At 39.6% G+C, this 17,669-nt stretch overlaps 2 protein-coding genes across 6 annotated transcripts in view; both read right to left on the bottom strand.

Moving 5' to 3' along the window:
- The window catches only part of acsl2 (acyl-CoA synthetase long chain family member 2), a 14,814-nt gene extending 8,352 nt beyond the window's left edge, over positions 1–6,462 (bottom strand). Inside the window, exons 1-3 of one of the 4 annotated variants that reach the window (XM_046033746.1) lie at positions 2,850–2,895; positions 1,529–1,609; positions 18–268 (exon numbers count right to left, since the gene is read on the bottom strand). In XM_046033746.1, the coding sequence (XP_045889702.1) occupies positions 18–268; positions 1,529–1,609; positions 2,850–2,880 (363 nt within the window). In that variant the 5' untranslated portion in view covers positions 2,881–2,895. Of the gene's footprint in view, positions 1–17; positions 269–1,447; positions 1,610–2,849; positions 2,896–4,234; positions 4,378–6,378 lie in introns of those variants that run through there. The other 3 variants (XM_046033750.1, XM_046033749.1, XM_046033748.1) reach the window with 3 other exon arrangements.
- A 1,198-nt stretch (positions 6,463–7,660) lies between these two features.
- prkg1l (protein kinase cGMP-dependent 1, like) lies at positions 7,661–17,621 on the bottom strand. Of its 2 annotated transcripts, XM_046033757.1 has the most exons (20): positions 17,480–17,621; positions 16,456–16,648; positions 16,244–16,355; positions 15,879–16,045; positions 14,353–14,466; positions 12,702–12,807; positions 11,305–11,368; positions 10,916–10,993; positions 10,625–10,719; positions 10,371–10,436; positions 10,178–10,255; positions 9,985–10,081; positions 9,732–9,871; positions 9,547–9,636; positions 9,108–9,249; positions 8,845–9,008; positions 8,624–8,746; positions 8,275–8,337; positions 8,117–8,183; positions 7,661–8,029 (listed from the first exon to the last, which is right to left on the bottom strand). In XM_046033757.1, the coding sequence occupies exons 2-20, from the start codon at positions 16,643–16,645 to the stop codon at positions 7,946–7,948; spliced, it is 2,040 nt and encodes a 679-aa protein (XP_045889713.1). In that variant the 5' UTR covers positions 16,646–16,648; positions 17,480–17,621; the 3' UTR covers positions 7,661–7,945. The 2 variants fall into 2 exon arrangements, with proteins under 2 accessions (XP_045889713.1, XP_045889712.1); XM_046033756.1 differs by lacking the exons at positions 12,702–12,807; positions 14,353–14,466; positions 15,879–16,045; ... (1 more) ...; positions 16,456–16,648; positions 17,480–17,621 and adding an exon at positions 12,234–12,388.
- Positions 17,622–17,669: the final 48 nt, after the last annotated feature.

A 17,669-nucleotide genomic window follows, 5' to 3' on the forward strand; every position in this document is an offset into this window, starting at 1 on the left:
GGCTGTGATCCACTCACATTCACAGCCACGGACTGGGCTTGCAGATCGCAGGGAGGACGCATGGGTCGAGGACGGGTCACCAGCCAGTACGCAGTGAGAGAGGCCAGGGCTCCTAAACCCAGCAGAGAGGAGGGTGACAGCGACAGGGAGGACAGGGAGAAGGAGGACAGAGGCAGAGATGGCAGAAGACTCCAGAAGTCCTCTGATTCAGACCCTTTGAGTCCCGCGCCGGAGCGAAGTGACCGTAACCACTCCCCGAAATGCATAACTGAGAGAAGAGGACATAAACAAGAGAAAAAAAATACCCAATAAACGTGAAGCTATATGGTGTATTAACATCACAAAAGCTTAATTGTGTTGCAATATAAAACCTGCGGCATCTCCTGCAGAGGGCACCACACAGTAAACCTGCAGCAGATAGAATCAGGCTCACAGAGCCAGTATGTTCCTTTTACAATGTTTTTTAATGGGTATTTATTCACTCATTATTCAATCTGGTGCAAGTTACTTTCTTTCACCTCTTGTGCTGTGATGCTCTTTGTAATTGCCTTGAACAGTTGTAGCAGTATTGACAGGGACAGATACTTACATCAATTAACTAATTAATAAACTTTAGTTCCCCCCCTCCATTAATATTACACACATATATACGGTTTTATCTATTCATTTTAATATATTTTTATAACACACGTTACTGTGTCAATAACTTAGTTTATTTAAATTTGATTTATTTTTATTACACACACACACACACACACACACACACACTCTTACTGTTTTATTTATTTACTTTTTTTATATTTATTTTTACAGAATGAGATTATATATATATATATTTTTTTTTTTTTTTGTATCAACACACAAAAACAACTTTTGCCGTTTTATTTTCTTATCTAATGAAATGTATGAAATTAATTGTCCTTATGTGCTTTATATATATATAGCTTTGGCAATATTGTTGCTATACATTCATGCCAATAAAGCTAATGTGAGAGCGCGAGCGCACGCCTGGCTCGGGCACCCATGTAGTCATGTTCAAAAAATTACTAACTGGTAAATATCTGATTTTTTTAAACTCCCAAATATCAGTATCTGCCTCAAAAATCCTGCATCGGTTGGGCCATACAACAGATTGTTTTTTCAATTAAACAATTAATTGTTTGGTCTGTAAAATGTCCAAAAAAGTAAAAAACAAAAATGACCATTTCCCAGAGCCCAAGTTTACATCTCCAAAGTGCTTGCTTCTGCCCGTGTCCTCACATTTGAGAAGTTGGAACCAGTGAATGTTTGTCATTTACTTGATAATAGACTTAAATGCATTATTTATTATATAAACTCACTACAATTGTATAAATGAATAATTGATCATATTCCCAGTGTATCAGTACTGGAAAATAAAAAAGACATAAGATTTAGCATTGCACTCTTATAACATAGAGGAACTCACAATGGACAGAACCAGAGATGTTATCTTTTTTATTCTTCCTCGTCAAAATCTGGTGCCTACGTTACCCACAATGCAGCTCACCCAGTGTCAGTTTGGTTAGAGACTCTGGTGTGTTATGCTGGTAGTAAAGTTTGATGTAACAATCTCTCCACCACAGTAAAACTGAAAAAAAAAAAAAGTCAGGTTAAAAGGCTGAAACACACTGGGCCACAGCCTTGGCACCGCTCAGAGAGAGAAGAGAAGAAAAGGTCTGAGCTGTATAGATGGGGCGAGAAGGGGGGGCGGTAGGGGAGAGACACCAGGAAGTAATAATGATTGGCTTAACAGAAACAGGCACCGAGGTTACTCTCAGTCATGTTGTGCCACTCTTTCATTCATTCATTTAAAAGAAAGAGAGCGAGAGAGCGAGACACACACACACACACACACACACACACACGGGGTGCATACAGTAGCGAGGGGCTGGTGGTGAGGGGGCCACCCCCCTGATTCACTGCCAGCGACTTTATTGTTCATATCAAAACAGAATGAATGACAGAGAAAGAGGGAGGGGAAAGGAAACTTGAGACTGATCTATAACATCAAAACAAACTCCCGACAGCGCTCACCCACACACAAACTGAAAAACACGTCACCCATAAAAATCTCTGCTTTCCCACATCCATTTAACTCCCCTCCCCTCCCTGGACACCCCTCAACCTCTCACCCACTTTCTCCCCCCAGAGTACCCAATAAGAGAGGGGATAAAGAGTGATATCATACCCCTCCCTCCTCTTTAACCAGGCCGCTCCTGCACTGCTTCTCTTCCCTGCACAGGCAAAGGGATACAGCACTTGTCCTCAGAGGATTCATAATCTACTTTAAGCATCAGTTTATCTGAATTAAAACTACTCAGTTGCCACTTTACACCTGCTGGGGCAACAAAGCAGCTGGTGATCCCCTTGAGTCCTCTCAATAGGTAAATAAATGGAAAACAAAGGGCTTTATGAAATGTGAAACATCACAAAAATTGAGTGCGCTTTGATGAGAGCTTCCTGTCTCTCCCCATTGCTCCCCCCGTTTTCACTCCCATTCATAATGGCTATTGTCAAGGCCCAGACAGGGACCATTGTGTTCTAAGCTTTTACTCCCTGGAAGAAATGAGACAAAAGAAATGGCACACACATGTGAAAATATACTGAAGGAAAACAAATGCATCTTCACAGCCTGTGCCAGTCCCTGCTGGGGGAGAAAAGGCTGGATGTTTCAGTGGTTCACAATTGAATTTAAATTCAAGGGGGCTGATTGCATAGCAGGGCACATTACGTGGAGTCACGTTATTATATAATAATAGCGGATGTTTTGGGGATAAATGATGTTTGATCCAACAAACAAAACAATGTAAAAGTAGCAATATACTGACATCCTGCTATGGAAAGCACACAAAATGCCATAAAAAAAAAAACAAAAAAAACAACAGAACACAGGTTCACAGGGAGTCATCTGATGTGTAACAGGTAGCCTGAGGCAGTCTGCATGTCTGTGCACATTTACTCCAGCTGACAAGCAGAGACAGCGACGAGAGCGCAGAAGATATTCAAGGTTACAGTGTGCACTGTGTGACAGAAAGAAAAAAAACACAAAACATAAATATGAGAGCAATGTAGAATTGGGAGTGCACATAAACCAAAAACTGGTTTAGAGACAAATCTGGCATTTAATCAAGGATAACTTTAATGAATTAAACTGTCAAATGTCTAGTATACTGCATTCTGAGTGCGCTAAAACACAATGAGCCTCACATAAAGTGAACTAGGAGAGGTGAAAGACTGGGAAAAATTACTGAAGAGTTTACACATTAATTGTATAAGTAATATTAGTCTTAGGTCAAATCAGGGCTTAAATGTAGAATTTGGGTATTGTGAGAGAAACCTTTTCAGGGTTAAGGTAGCTTCATCATAAGCTTTTAGTACGGTAATAAGTAGAATATATCTCTACAACTTCATCAGCATAGTCAGGTGAAGCCTACTTGAATAAACAAATGCAAAAAAAAAACAAACAAAAAAAAAAAAGGAGCCAGCGACAGAAGTCCATATTCTTTCAGTAATGGGTTGCCGTTTCCGGCATTTTCTTATTCAATTAAACTTAAAATATGGATTTGGTCAACTAGTACAGCCCCGATTAAGTAATATTCTATGCAGGAATTTTGCTTTTGAGGGAAGAAGAAGAAGTCCCTGGATTACATGTAGAGTGAGAAGAGTACAGTAGCCTACAGAGCTTCTGTGGTGATGAGAGCAGTGGTGGAGAATGATCCCCCTGACCTACAAAGCTACAGGAGGTGACACAAGGAGGGGGGAGGATTTATGGGGGAGGGAGAGAGAGGCGACAGCATTTTGTACCCATAACCAGCAGCAGCAATGAACTCTGCACACTTTCCATGTGCCCAGAGAAGTGAATGGTCTGATTGGGAGTTACGGGGTGGGGGGACGACACGTGAGGCTGGCCGGGGCAGAGAGGGGGAAACGGGAGAAAGAAAGAACGAAACGCACGGGTGTTTTCTGGCTGTGATTCCCAAATGAAGCGTGAAGAACACAGACACACACTTGGTCACAATAAAGTTTTTCTTGTAAAGAAGGGAGGAGAAGAATAAATGAGCAACCACGCATCCTGCACATAGAGAACACCTTCACTTTCCACAAGACAGTCCAAGTCTCGTGTGGTCTCAAATTCACTTCAGACCAATCAGAATCAGGACTCCCAGACAATGCAACACTTTCTCTCCAGCCTCAAGTTTTTGGTTTCACGTACCTAAGCAGCACCAGGTTCAAACACCACCACGCAAGGGTCATCTTCCACATTTAGCTTTCTTGGCACTGCACCCCATAGGTCAGGTTTGAATCTTGTAGCTCTGCATGGTCCTGCATGGCCCGGACACACAAACCTCAGCTGCCACACTGCACTGTGTTAGGGGAGACTAGATATGGTTGCAACACTTTTTGCTCCAGCAACTATAACTCACTGAATTTTGTAGCTAGAGTTCTCAAACTTTTATACAAAGTACCCACATTTGTTCAGTACAAATGGCACCAATTCAATCCTCTACAAGTAATTCACAGACCTCATGAGTTGATGTCAAATGCAATGTGTTCCCTTGTTACAACCTACCCCACTAGGTTGTAACACATGCTGGGGTAAGTTGTAACAATAAGACAAAAGAAGCAAAAACAGATGCCACACTATGATATGCTTAAAAAACAGATAGTGATAAAAAGAACAATGTTTCTCTCTCACTGTAACAGACTTAGTATGGTGACTCATGCACATGTGTGTATGTTAATGCATCTATAGAATAAACTTACTTAACAGTATCCTTAATAAATACTACTACAATGAACTAAATTAAAGAACAGACTAAGAATCTTTGTACATCCTAAGGTCTAACAAACAAGAGGTGTGTGTGTGGTGTCAATTTGTGTATATTCCTAATCAGAATCACAGTCAGTGCTTGAACTGGGCCGGTGCTCACCAGTACGCAAAACAAGCACTTTTGTATTTTACTCTTTGGCATAGTGAGACTTTTTCTTGTGCACTGGAATTTCTCACAAGCTGCCTGTACACTTCTCTGCCCTCTCCACTGGCGGAGACAGAGTATGGAAAAGGTTGAGTGCCGATAAACACGCCAACCTGTGAACTACATGTGAATGGGAAGTACTGGTCACAGTGCTGACAAAGGAATGCTGGTAACCCTGGATTGCAGGCTCGGTGGGCCCAGACTGCAAAGGGTACTCTGTAAAATATTAAAATCAAGAAAGTCCCTAGTTGTATGCATAGCACTTTTTAAAGAAGTTTTACAACTCACCCCACCCCTGTCAGCCATTGTTTAGCTAGCTGTTTTAGCATAGTGGTTTGAAGTTAGAAAGGGGAAAAAAATGCATCACATGTTGCCTAAGAAACTACATTATAATCTAATATAAGTCAAACAATTATATCTGCATTAGTACAGATACTAAACAAAATATAGTCTTGCTCAAGAAAAAAAGAAAAAATTACTCTCTGACCTCAAAATCTGTTTTTTCCCCTCTATATAGTCTGAATGTGCCAGTTTCCAGACTTGATAACCACCATGCCTGATCAGAAGTAGGTAAATACTGAAATGATCACCTAACTCCTATCTTATCTCTAATTGGTGGAATTGGTGTTGTTACAGCTCTCCCCAGAGCTGGCATCTGGCCATGTGGACAACTTCAAACATGTTGCATGACTCAGAATACAGGGTTTCATGCAGGTAAAGTAAGACACAAAACCAAAACAGGCACATGATGACATGCATAAGAGTGTGGTTTGACAAAAGAATGTCAGAAAACCTACAGTTCAGGACAGTTCATGGCTGAAACACTCTCGAACCATAATTATCCCCAGCTGGGATAAGGGACCAAACACCACAGCAGTGTGTTTAAAGCTACACATATGTGCACCACAGTTCTTTTAAAGAATTAGGGCGTACTCTGCAAAAATATATATATAAAACTTAAAGTCTGCACTATAGCCTCAAGTATTTCTACCACACACAATGAGGTCCATATAAGATAAAGTTTCAGTTGAGCAAAGGCTGAATGCACAAATCTCATAAAGTAACATAACTTGATTTTTAAGAACCACTTCATTAATTTTTCTTAACTCAGCAAGGCCTGTATCACCACTGGATCAGTTGAAGGCAACAATGAATTCTTTAAAACTTATATGCAATAGTTTGTTAACAGGTTGATTCATCACAACTTTGTCCAGAGTCAGCAGGCAACTCGGTAGCCGGGAAACTCAGCGGGCTGCAGCGCAACCTTTCTTATTTTTAGATCGGAACCTAAGACGTCGTAGTTTTGATATGTTTCTGTATCGAATTGAGGCGACTGAAAACAAAACAAACAACAAAGAAAGAAAGACCAAACGGGACTTACCTAATGCAGGCCGCCAATGTCTCCTTGGATTGCTCTCCAAATTTACTACTTAAATCATGTGTCCACGCGTCAAGTTAGAGACGATATACTTATATTTCCGGTCAAAATCATCAAAATAAAACATTTTGATGATCACGCATCGTGCTTGAATCAGTCAAGGCCTAAAGTTCACCTATAGACAGATCATTTAAAAAAGAGAGTAAGTATGTGATTTTTATTCCACCACTACTTGGCATGTCACATTTCAACATTATAGCAAACAAATGCATTTAAGAAGAAAATGTGTGAAAAAACTAATTTGACACGTTGGAAATGTGAATGCTTTAACAGCAAAGGTGTCACTTTGTGTTAAAAAGTGGTGGAACATAAGGGCTCAGATTAGGGGTGTGAAGATGCACAACATTGGGGTCACGAGAACAAGACAAAAAAGTATGGGAAATGGGAAAATTAAATTTCTTAAGCTGTGTAAATTGGTGGAATGTAACAAAGTACATTTGCTTAACTTAAGTACAAGTATGTCAACATTTTACTGTATATGTCGATTTTATGCTACTTTATACATCTAACCCATTACATTTCATAGGGGAAAATGGTACTTTTGTGCGTGTGCTTATATAATATGATAAAGTACCAATGATCTACCCAGTAGTATACAAAGTATCCACATAGGCTATAATAGGCTTCACAATGACAAATTACAACATTAAAATGCTCTATCTATTTGGTGATTAAAAGCAGAGTACTATAATATTGTATAATAATAAAACATGAAAGGAGCCATTCTGCATAATAAATAATTTTACATTTAATCTTTTAAGTACATTTTGCTGATAAATGGCCTACTTCTTTATTTGCAATTCAGGACCTTTTCTTGAGATTAAGTATTTCTAAACTACGCTATTTCTACACTATTTTGAAGAAATATTGAATGCTGAAATATATATGCGGGTAGTCTGGGTGTCCTCCTCCAGAGGATTTTAAGCATTAAGCAATTCATTTCTTGCATTCTGGAGAAATTTTCTGCACCAATTCGTGGTTGACATGTCTTTATGGTGACGTTAAAATCCCATTACTTCCTGTGTTCATCTATCTTCCTTTCTGTGGCTTGACACTGTTCTGAGAGACTGGGCTCTGACGTAGGATTCATGCATTTTAGGAAGAGATCAAATAATGTTGTTGTTTTACCCCCCCCCCCCCCCCCCCCCCCCCCCAAAAAAAAATATTCAAGTCCAAATATTGAGGGAGAGACAGCAGATTTAAGAGGAAAGAAAAGACATTGTGATGCAACTTATTTGTTTACTGAGTGACATTCAACAGTCCAACAATACATCACCGAACTCTTAATGTTTAGAAATCTATAGACATTCTACATCAAAAACAGTCTGAGCTCAACACAGTAGGCAGCATGGTTCATTTATCAAACAATATCTGCGGTTACTGATACTGTGGAAAATATTATTAGCCTGAAAATATAATTTATTCCTGATGGCAGTAAGACTACGGACAGTGAATCATTCATGAGGACTAAACCTGAAGGTTTGTCTTTGTCCAGTTCACAGCTGATCTGTCAGAAATCATCCCAGTTTGTGCACAGCTCCACTGTGCCCTTGGTGTAATGACCACATGTATTGCTGTCCAAAGGGTGCTTGACCTGAAATACAAAAGGTAAAGTAGATCTATTCACTGCAACAAGATTATCACAAAACAAAAAATTATAACCTAACTGAACATGTCTTACTTTGGGAATAACCGGTGGGTTTAATGTGCCTTTACAAAGTCCGTCCCAGTTGAAACCTTCAAACCATCTGAATAAAAACAGAGCATCACAACCTATAAAAACATTTTGTCTAAGTACAGGTCTTAGTGTTGTTCTTCTGTATAATAAATCTGTCTTACTTGTGCTTCTGAATGCCCTTGGTCCCATTTCTCTGACTGCCCAGCCTCTCTGAGGGATTGCTCCTTGGTGATGGAAAGCAAACAAGAACATGCAAATAAATAAACTATAAATTAATAATCAAATTGTGTCATTCAAGGCATGGCGTCACAGCAGAGGTCGTGTCCAGTATGCCTGCACCATTTCATTAATCTGCTCATCTGTTTGTGTGTGTTGGGGCTGGAAGAGGGGAAATACAATGGTGGGTGGATAGAGATGTTTCTTATGTGTGAAAAAGCACCATAAAATAACTACAAAACATTAGCTATCGCATTATCATTCATGGGGTGTCGTGAGGAATATTTACAACACCTGCACAGTTTCTTTATGAGACAGGATGCACTTTTGCTGATGGTTTTTGGGAAGTCAATCTGATCAATACCGCAAATGGTTGCAGTAAGAATCTTCATCGGGTCAGACCCACCAAATGGGAGTCTGGAGAGGAAAAAATTAGACTATCATCATCACTTCAATCTACAACTGGAGAAATGAGCTAAAAAAAAAGTAGGGCTGCACAAAACTGTAAAACTTACCCACCACTCAGAAGGTCAAACACAAAAACGCCCAGTGACCAGAAGTCTGCAGATTTGTTATGGCCTTTGTTTAAGATGATTTCAGGTGCCATATATCCCAGTGTACCACAGAATGTCCAGGTTTTCTGGCCCACTTTGACCCTCTTTAGACATCTGGAGCCAATCTACAAAAGGCAGATATATCAGAAGATTCACAGTTGCCTTTGGTAAATTTCAATTAACTACTCAAAATGTGGACCTAGGTTTGTAACCAATTATAGTACCAATTTGGCATAACCATGCTTATCCAGAACAACATTTTCAGGCTTGACGTCTCTATAGATGACACCTCGACAGTGAAGAAAAGTCAAGGCCTCAACAACACAAGCTGTGTAGAATCTGGTGCTGCATTCATCCAAATATCCTCTGAAACGATATGTGGAAATGCTGATTTAAGCATCACAGCCAACAAAACAAATGTGTGATGTAGACAGATGTAAGACTTCACACTCCTGTCAGACTTAAAATTGCATTGTGATGAAAGCTTGGCTACAAACACACACACACACACACACACACACACACACACACACACACACACACACACACACACACGCACGCACGCACACACACACAAAGGTAGGACTACACAGAGGTAGGACTATGAATACTATAAAAAAAAGAGCCTTACATCTTAATTTTCTTTAGTCCAAAAATACTTACTTATCATTGAGTAGGCTACATAAATCTCCACCAAGACAAGCTTCTGTCAAAATGTATAGGAACTCAGCGTCTCTGAAGGTTTTATGTAGCCTGTGATCGATAAAAATATTGCAAAGTGTAAAAAATCATTCACATATTATGTCTTTAAAACAATCCTAATTAGATAACTGTTGAAGGGCAAACACCTGACTATGAATGGACAATGACTCTCCATCAAGATGCGCCTTTCTCTCAGGATGTGCTCTTGTTGACCGTTGTTGAGGATAAGCTTCTTCTTAAGGACCCTCATGGCAAAAAGACACTTGATGTTGCTCTTCAGTTGCACCTTACAGACGTGGAGATCAATAGATTACATTATAGAAACATGGAATCTCAAGGAGGCTGCGGCACAGGGGGTCTGTGTCAATGTGTGTGAGCTGCTATGAGATCAACCCTTACCAGGTCTACGTGACCAAACTCCCCAACTGCTAGACTGCAAATTATCTGGAAATCACTTAAGTTGGAAGATGAGAGGAGTTCAGGATCCTTGTCTGACCTGCTCGCAAGGAAAACAGAGGTGAGCTTATATCTTCTTTTACAGGCGCAAATCACATGTAGTTGTTGTAAAAAATAGTGTTGTAATGCTCCTCACTCGCTTTTGGAGTCATGGCTTGGCTGCTCCTTGTGACTGCAGTCAAATACCAACCCGCCAATGATGTCTTTAAAGGTCCTGAAACACAGAAGCATATGAATGTTCTCCAATTCTCAATTTAAGAGTATAGTATAGCAACCAAATCATTTTTTTCCAATGCAGTGAATTTTATTAACACAAAACATCCACTTACTCTCTGTCTATGAACAAGCATGTGACTTCACCAGCAGCGATCACATTCGCAGTCCGAACATCCTCTCTAAAGACAGAGTGAAGCGAGTATCATAAGAAAATCACAATGTTATAAATGCAAACACAACATATAAAAAAGAAAATCATTGATCAAGCTGACACAAATTACACTTTATACCACCATGTGCAGTTTTTAATAAACGCTCTTGAACATTCTGCGTAACCTCATCTGAAAGTGTGTTATTTCCTCCTTACCCCCACAGAGCTTTTTCTCCAAACCACTGTCTCTCAGAGAGCTTAGAAAGGACTATCTGCTCTTCATGACATGGTTTCTCTTCTGTCACTTTCACCTGGCAAATCCAAAACGAGAGAGGAAATGAGACAGAAGTAATGGTTGGGAGTAATATAGAAATGAGCCAAAGTCAATAATCACCATCCAAATGCAATTTCTAAAGCTGCGCTGACATTTTGTCCCCCGCAATCTAAATCTTTTTCTCTGAAAGCCTCATTTCATCTGTGCAGCAGGCAGAGAGCATAACACTTTACCTGGCCTTTGCTAATGATATAAAAGGTATCTCCTGTGGTCCCTTGTCGTATGATGTAGTCACCTTCAGCGTAGTGTGCCTGTAGAACATAAATGGCAGATGGAGGAGCAAACAGTGGAAAATCAAAACAAAAGAGGATGAAAGGAGAGCATGTTATAAAGATGACGGCTGGTAACAATGAAGGATTTGTTCTGATTTCATCCTAACACCTGCTTGTTAACTGCTACGACGCAAGGGAAAGCTGAAAATAGAAAAGGACTGCCTGTAAACAATCAATATTTACATGCGTTCCATCTGTGTCCACAAATAATCTATTGGCTGGATTCTGTTTGAAGAACAAGTGATAGTTACACATCACTGTGCTTTAGATTTTAAGCACTTAATCTGTACCTCCTCCATGAGATCAGACATTTTCATGATGACATCCTCTGGCAATGAGCGCAGGAAGGGAACGCTGCAGACACACAGGTACAAGGAACACGCTAACATAACATCCACAATGACAGCTTTGAAAAGGGTTTGATTTCATTTTCACACAGTTACTGGGTGCCGTATTCAGAAACATATCATAGGAGTGTTGATATTTTGTTCAGGCCTAAATACAGCATTGTGGTCGCAGTATACAAAATAGGTATTTAGCATAATTACAATTACAATTATAATATCAAGAATTGGTCTGTATATAAAGTAGCAATACAAAAGCGGGTTTGGGCAGATATAGGTCTCTCTTACTCTCTCCCCTGTAGAGGAGCACAGCAGCAGATGGAGGGAAAGAGAAAGAGCGGCAGCAGCATGCCAGAGGCCGGGTCAGAATTATACAGAGCTGTTAGGTGTTCTCACTTGTTATTTTTCAAATAAAACAAACCTTTGTGCTGCAAATTGAGTGTTTATTTTACAATATATTGTAACATAGCTTAGGCATTATTTCAGAGTTTAGTAAATGTCCCTAAAATCATTTCAAGGGGCATTAAAAAAAACTCATGTAGCCACTGCACTCTATTTTCTTATTTCTATCCAGAAGCTGAACAACAGACCATATGTGCTCATCCTATCTAAACACATATGTGGTGTTTAAAACAGGAACACCGTGATTCCCATTCAACAGTCTATTCATGACAGGACAACATTTAAAATAGATTTTTTTAAATGAATATGTCAAGCATGATAATACAAGCTAAATGATTTCTCAATAAGTAATCACATGAATATTTTTTAATTTATCAATACTATTTTTTAATCCCAATTCAATCATATTACTTCTTAACCTCATTTCATACAAGGTAGGTTGAGTGTGTAATTCTTTTCTTTCTTGCAATTACCTTAGGGTTTCCTGGAAATGGATGTTTTATGTCATCTTGAAACTCCCATTCCCTGCTCCCAGAAGCAACAAAACCAGCTCCAAATTCACTCCTTTTTCTCTGCTAATCCACCAAAAAGAGTGTTTTTAATCAAATTTAATGGCATAGAATTTAGAAGAGACGGTAAGAGACATGCCCCTCCAAATATCCAGTGACTACGGAATTGTCCCAAGCAATAATTTTGAAAACAATCAAAACAATTAAATATAACCATTGCTGTCCATCGGTGTCTAGTAGCAATGTATTTGGTACACAAATACCAAATTGATGTGTTTTTTTAAGTTTCCGTTTATTTCTAAAAGAAATACTGTTTTTATTGTTCACACCAACAGTGACATGAAACATTTGCCCTTGCTTGAAGGTAGTAGAATACAAAAGGCTTTCTGGGCCTGCTCTATGTCAATTGAAGTGTATCAGTATCATGTTCACCTGCTAAGCAGCTCCACTGAATGAGAAAGGCTGTTGAGACCACTCTGCATAAGTATGGTCTGGAAGATCTTGCGGTCAATAACCCATAGCTTGCTGTCCTCTAGAGCTGTAGATCAAAAGACAGAGGCAGAGGAAGAAGAGGAGCTCAGGTGGAAACAGTAACAGTATTGAAACAGCTCTCAAAGACAATGTAGTTTGTGAAGGATGTGGATGTGTAATGCAGGATCAGCTACAGCTTAAAGAGCAGACAGCAGACCAGGACTCTATTAGAAAAGCTCATCATGTAGAATAAAATGAAATGTAAGTGCTTCATTTCCTTACAGAGAAGGACTTTTAATATACATCTAATCTGATATCCTAAACTATTATTACCCTCTTTCTTTATAATAGAGCTTGAAAGAGGGTTTTATAAATTAATAATGAACCATATTGATTGGTTCACTGAAGCTTCCTGCAAACGGAAGTAGATATCCTCTAGACAGTCTAATTAGATCCACCATCTGATGATATGGTGCTTCGGTGATATCTCAATTCCCACATTTGGATATACCCCATCGGTTTTCACTTTAGCACCATATGACATGCAATTCAGGGCTTTATTTAGATCTGAATGCTGTGTAGGATATTTTTAAAAGGCAAAACATTGCTCTCAATGGAAGATGTCCTGCTGTATATCCTTTGCCACCCTGAACTTTAATGGTCTTTCAATTGCATCTTTATCACTGTCTCAATCAAAGAGACCACACAAGCACATGCCTTATGGATGGTCGCAGATGGCAACAATGAAAAAAAAAAAAAACTAATTTCAGGTCAGGAAGGAGATAAATAGAGTGGGCCCTGAACAGGTCCAAGGGAAGGCCTGACAGAAATGGACATGGAACACAACATGGAAGGACAACAGACTGCCAACATGAGCTGAGCATTGTTACCGGAGGGCAGACACATAGTAAAGAACAATAAATTAGAAAGGTTGACTGGTGGCAAGATAAAGAAAGCAGTAAAAAAATTAGGAATGAGATGCTTAGGACCAAACAAGGCAAATAAAGTGATTTTTTTCTATTTAGACTAATCCTGGCCATTTTTACAGCCTATTTATTTGTGAAACCAGGTCAGACGCACGAGGCGATTGCTGAGAAGGTTTCCCCACAGGACTCTGTGATCAGATGCTGGAAGGAAATGACAGTACACTTTGTATTTTCTAAAGAATAACACAAATTCATTCGGCAGTAATGTATATATGATGCAACCACGAGAAGAATGAATTGAATACAAACTATTTCTGAAAATGTCATTTACAAAAATAAGCCTAACCCTTGCAGGGAAGAGATGTGGCAGTCAGGCAGCAGGGTTATCCAGTGTAAAGAAGAAAATGTTTTAAATTCCGCACCTCTCCGAGAAAACTGTTTGAGGCTGTGGTTGTTTAAGATCTCAAAAGGCCTTTGATTTTAAATTCAACAGACGTCTTCAATCTGTCTAAGACCACTGCTAGAAATATGCCTGCTTGTGATATTCACTCAAACAAGACTTATTTATATCCCCATCAAATCAGAATTAATTACACTGAACCTCTACACGTGTTATGGTGTGATAGATCTCTAGCGATATCTGCATGCAAGTATAAAACCAAGAAGCCAACACAGTGCTTTGCTACCTGAGAAAGAGTAAGTGTGGGTGCAGTTGTAGAGCAGAGCCAGCTCTCCAAACATGTCTTCTGGCTCAATTGTGAGAACCTTCAGTCCGTCTTTAGTCACATCCAGCCTCCCTTCTGTTAATAAACACACAGCCAATGAAGAAATATAACACGTACACAGTAGGACTGTTACTTGCATGTGTTTTTGTGTCAGGATATGTAGAGAGACTGTCAAGAACCTTCAGCTGCAGTGTTTAAACAACAGATATGCAATCATCCTTGAGCCAAACAAGGCCGGCACCTCTCACTGGTTAGGATGACAAGAGGAAAATGGGGACTCTCCATTACCTGTCACATTACAAATGCAGCCAAGAACTCTGTGGACATTTAATCACTGATGAACTCTGCAACCTGGGCAAAGCAGAACGTCGTTTCTCCTGTATTTTGTATCAAGTTGACATTTCAACACAAAACATCAATGTGGGTCACTTGTCATTCCCCCTGTAGAGGAGCACAGCAGCAGATGGAGGGAAAGAGACAGTGCGGCAGCATGGTCAGAATTAAACAGGGCTGTTTGCTGTTCTCACTTGTTGCAAACTGAGTGTTTAGTTTTACAATAATGTAACAATAATACATTATTTCAGAGTTTAGCAAATGCCCCTAAAATCAGTTCAATGGGTGAAAATAACCCTCACATACTAAGTGACAGCCACTGCACTCTAAATCCTCTACAGATGCTAATTCCTATCCAGAAGGTGAACAACAGTGTGTTTTCATCCAGTCTCTGTTTGTAAGAATTTCTTTCTGAACACAAATGTGGTATTTAAAAAAGGAAAACTGATTCTGTCCTATTCAGCAGTCATGAAAGGACAAAAGTTAAAATAGATATATTAGTATGATACAAGTACAAGCATTTTTTTCTCAATAAGTAACCATATCAATAATATATTATTTCTTCAGCCCAATTCATGTTATTTCTCATTTCATACAAGGTTGAGTGGGGAATTATTTTCTTTCTTGCAGTTACTAGGGTAAGTGGTAGCACCCAAAATGGATGTGTTAACATGCCATTTTCTGTTCAAATTAGCCCCGTTTACAGGGTGTTTTATGTCATCTTAAATGGCCATTCCCTGCTCCCAGGAGGAAAACATTTGCTCCAATTCTCTGCCAGTCAGCCAAAAAACAATAGTGTTTTTAATCAAATTCAAAGGTGTAAAATTTAGTGGGGACGGTAGAGGCATGCCCCTACAAATATCCAGTGAATACTGAATTGTCCCTAGCAATAAGTTTGATCAAAACAATTAAATACAACCACTGTTGTGATGGCACAAGTGCCTCCACTCTTCTTGCTCAAACATGCAATTCTCACATCACTGTGTGTTGAGAGTGGTGTCAAATTTCTATTGAATTGAAGTATGAGCCAGCTGTGAGAAAGCTGATACACACAGATATCTGACTGTTCTTAAGCACCAGTCATCGCAAGGAAATGTTAATAAATATCCTCAAGTATGATTAATGCTAATGACTGTAAGAAGAGAATGATTTACCTTCTAAAACATAAGCCTGCGCCCCGTTGGTCCCCTCCTGAATGACATAGCAGCCTTGATTGATGGTGGTGGGGTACATACAGGCCATGAGGGCTTTGATTTCACCTTCGTCAAGGTTCTTCAACAAGTAGTTTCTCAAAATTGCTGCCTGAATCAGCCTCTGAGACCTGAGGGCATGAAGGTACGATTTAAGGGTAAGTTATTAAATGCCTTGAATGCAGTGTCATAGTCTTGTTTGAAAATTATAAAAAATATTTATTGATTCTGAGTCATGCGGAAAAGAGGTCAGTGAGCTTTGAAAATGTGAGAGACCGATTTTATAGATAGAGCAGGTGGGAGCTGAGGGAACAAATGTGTGCTCTTACTCCGAGCTTTTGTCACAGCTTTTGTGTAAAACCAAGGGGTCCAGGATGGGGGGCTCAGAAATGACTGTTTTCCTTTTGGCTCTCTGCTTGTCTTCAGTTTCAGTTGAGCAAACTACAGAAAAAAGGGCACTTTAAGTCAGGTTCAAGCCTTGTGCTACCAATTGATGCTTTAGAAAATTACATTTGAAAGCACAATGTTCTGTATAATGTACCTGCACTGGCTGCAGAGGGTCCTGGGAGTGGGACAGTGGCTCTGTAACGATCCAATTCTTCCTGCAGTCTCCGAATAAGTTCATCCTTTGTATCCAACTCCAGCTCTAACTCATCTATTAGTGTGTCCCTCTGGCGAAGCTCCTCAATCTTTAGCTGCAGGGCAAATTGGAGGTCCCGAAGTGTACCCATTACCTGGAAAACCAAGGTGACAAAACACAGCAAAATATATCTGTTTCTACAAAAAAAAAACATGCGCATAGCATACATGCATATAGAGTGGGTCCAAATACACAAAATTTCTGTTTCTCTGTTACAATCTAAGTTTACTCAGAGCTTGCCCTTCTCTAATTCATCTACATTTCTAATATTAATAATATAAAGGGAGAATAAATAAGGTATAATGGCTACTTGGATTAGAACACATGGGGGAGAGTTTGCTGTATATGCTTATTTATCTCCATAATTGCTTGAGTTATGTAGACAGACAGATACAAGCAGGCAGGTACAAAGATAAATACAAGAGATAGATAGATAGATAGATAGATAGATAGATAGATAGATAGATAGATAGATAGTTGGTCAAGTACAGTCCAATGACACAGTTTCCAATACATCCTTCTTTGCTCTGAGGGCATGTAGTACTTCTTGCAGTATTTGATTTGGTATAGGAATCTTCCATGTACAAATGCATTATAGATACAGAATGCTTGTGCAGTGCCTGTATTTCTTTATTTTTTCTTTCACCCTATGAAAAGGAAAGACATTTATTTAAAAAAGATATGTTTTCAAGGGGTTTTCAAATGAGGTCATTATAGACCATTTAATAAATCACACACACTTTATGTCCCTACAGGAATATGCTACCTTCCGCGCCCGGAGACACGCACTGATAGTAGCCTTTTGTAATGCATGACTGAGTTTTTAACGGAATGTTTGTAAACACAGATGATCTGCCTTGCAACACATAACGCCATATAGCCTATTGCATTTCAAAAATCACACACACGCACAAAGATCACTTACCACCTGCTGCCTGTCTGGCGTTGTGGGAGTCTTCCTCACTTGTCTTGAGCAGGTTTGTCCTTGTTTGGCGGCAGACAGTCCACCCGACAGGTGCAGATCTCCTCTGTACCCGCCCAAGTGAAAGATGCTCCTCTCTTGCTCCGGGCAGGCTTTGCACAGACAGCAGGCAATCACATGACCAAGACAGTGG

This window comes from Micropterus dolomieu, linkage group LG21 (genome assembly GCF_021292245.1).
Source record: "Micropterus dolomieu isolate WLL.071019.BEF.003 ecotype Adirondacks linkage group LG21, ASM2129224v1, whole genome shotgun sequence".
NCBI lineage: Eukaryota > Metazoa > Chordata > Actinopteri > Centrarchiformes > Centrarchidae > Micropterus > Micropterus dolomieu.

What these genes read in the sequence shown, in the direction of transcription:
- prkg1l (XM_046033757.1), bottom strand. Translation starts at nt 16,645, where the DNA reads ATGGGTACACTTCGGGACCTCCAATTTGCCCTGCAGCTAAAGATTGAG. An exon ending in TGTCTGATCTCATGGAGGAG is followed by an intron (nt 10,994 to 11,304) that starts GTACAGATTAAG and finishes TATGTTCTACAG; the next exon opens with GCACACTACGCTGAAGGTGA. An exon ending in TGTAGCCTACTCAATGATAA is followed by an intron (nt 9,250 to 9,546) that starts GTAAGTATTTTT and finishes ATATCGTTTCAG; the next exon opens with AGGATATTTGGATGAATGCA.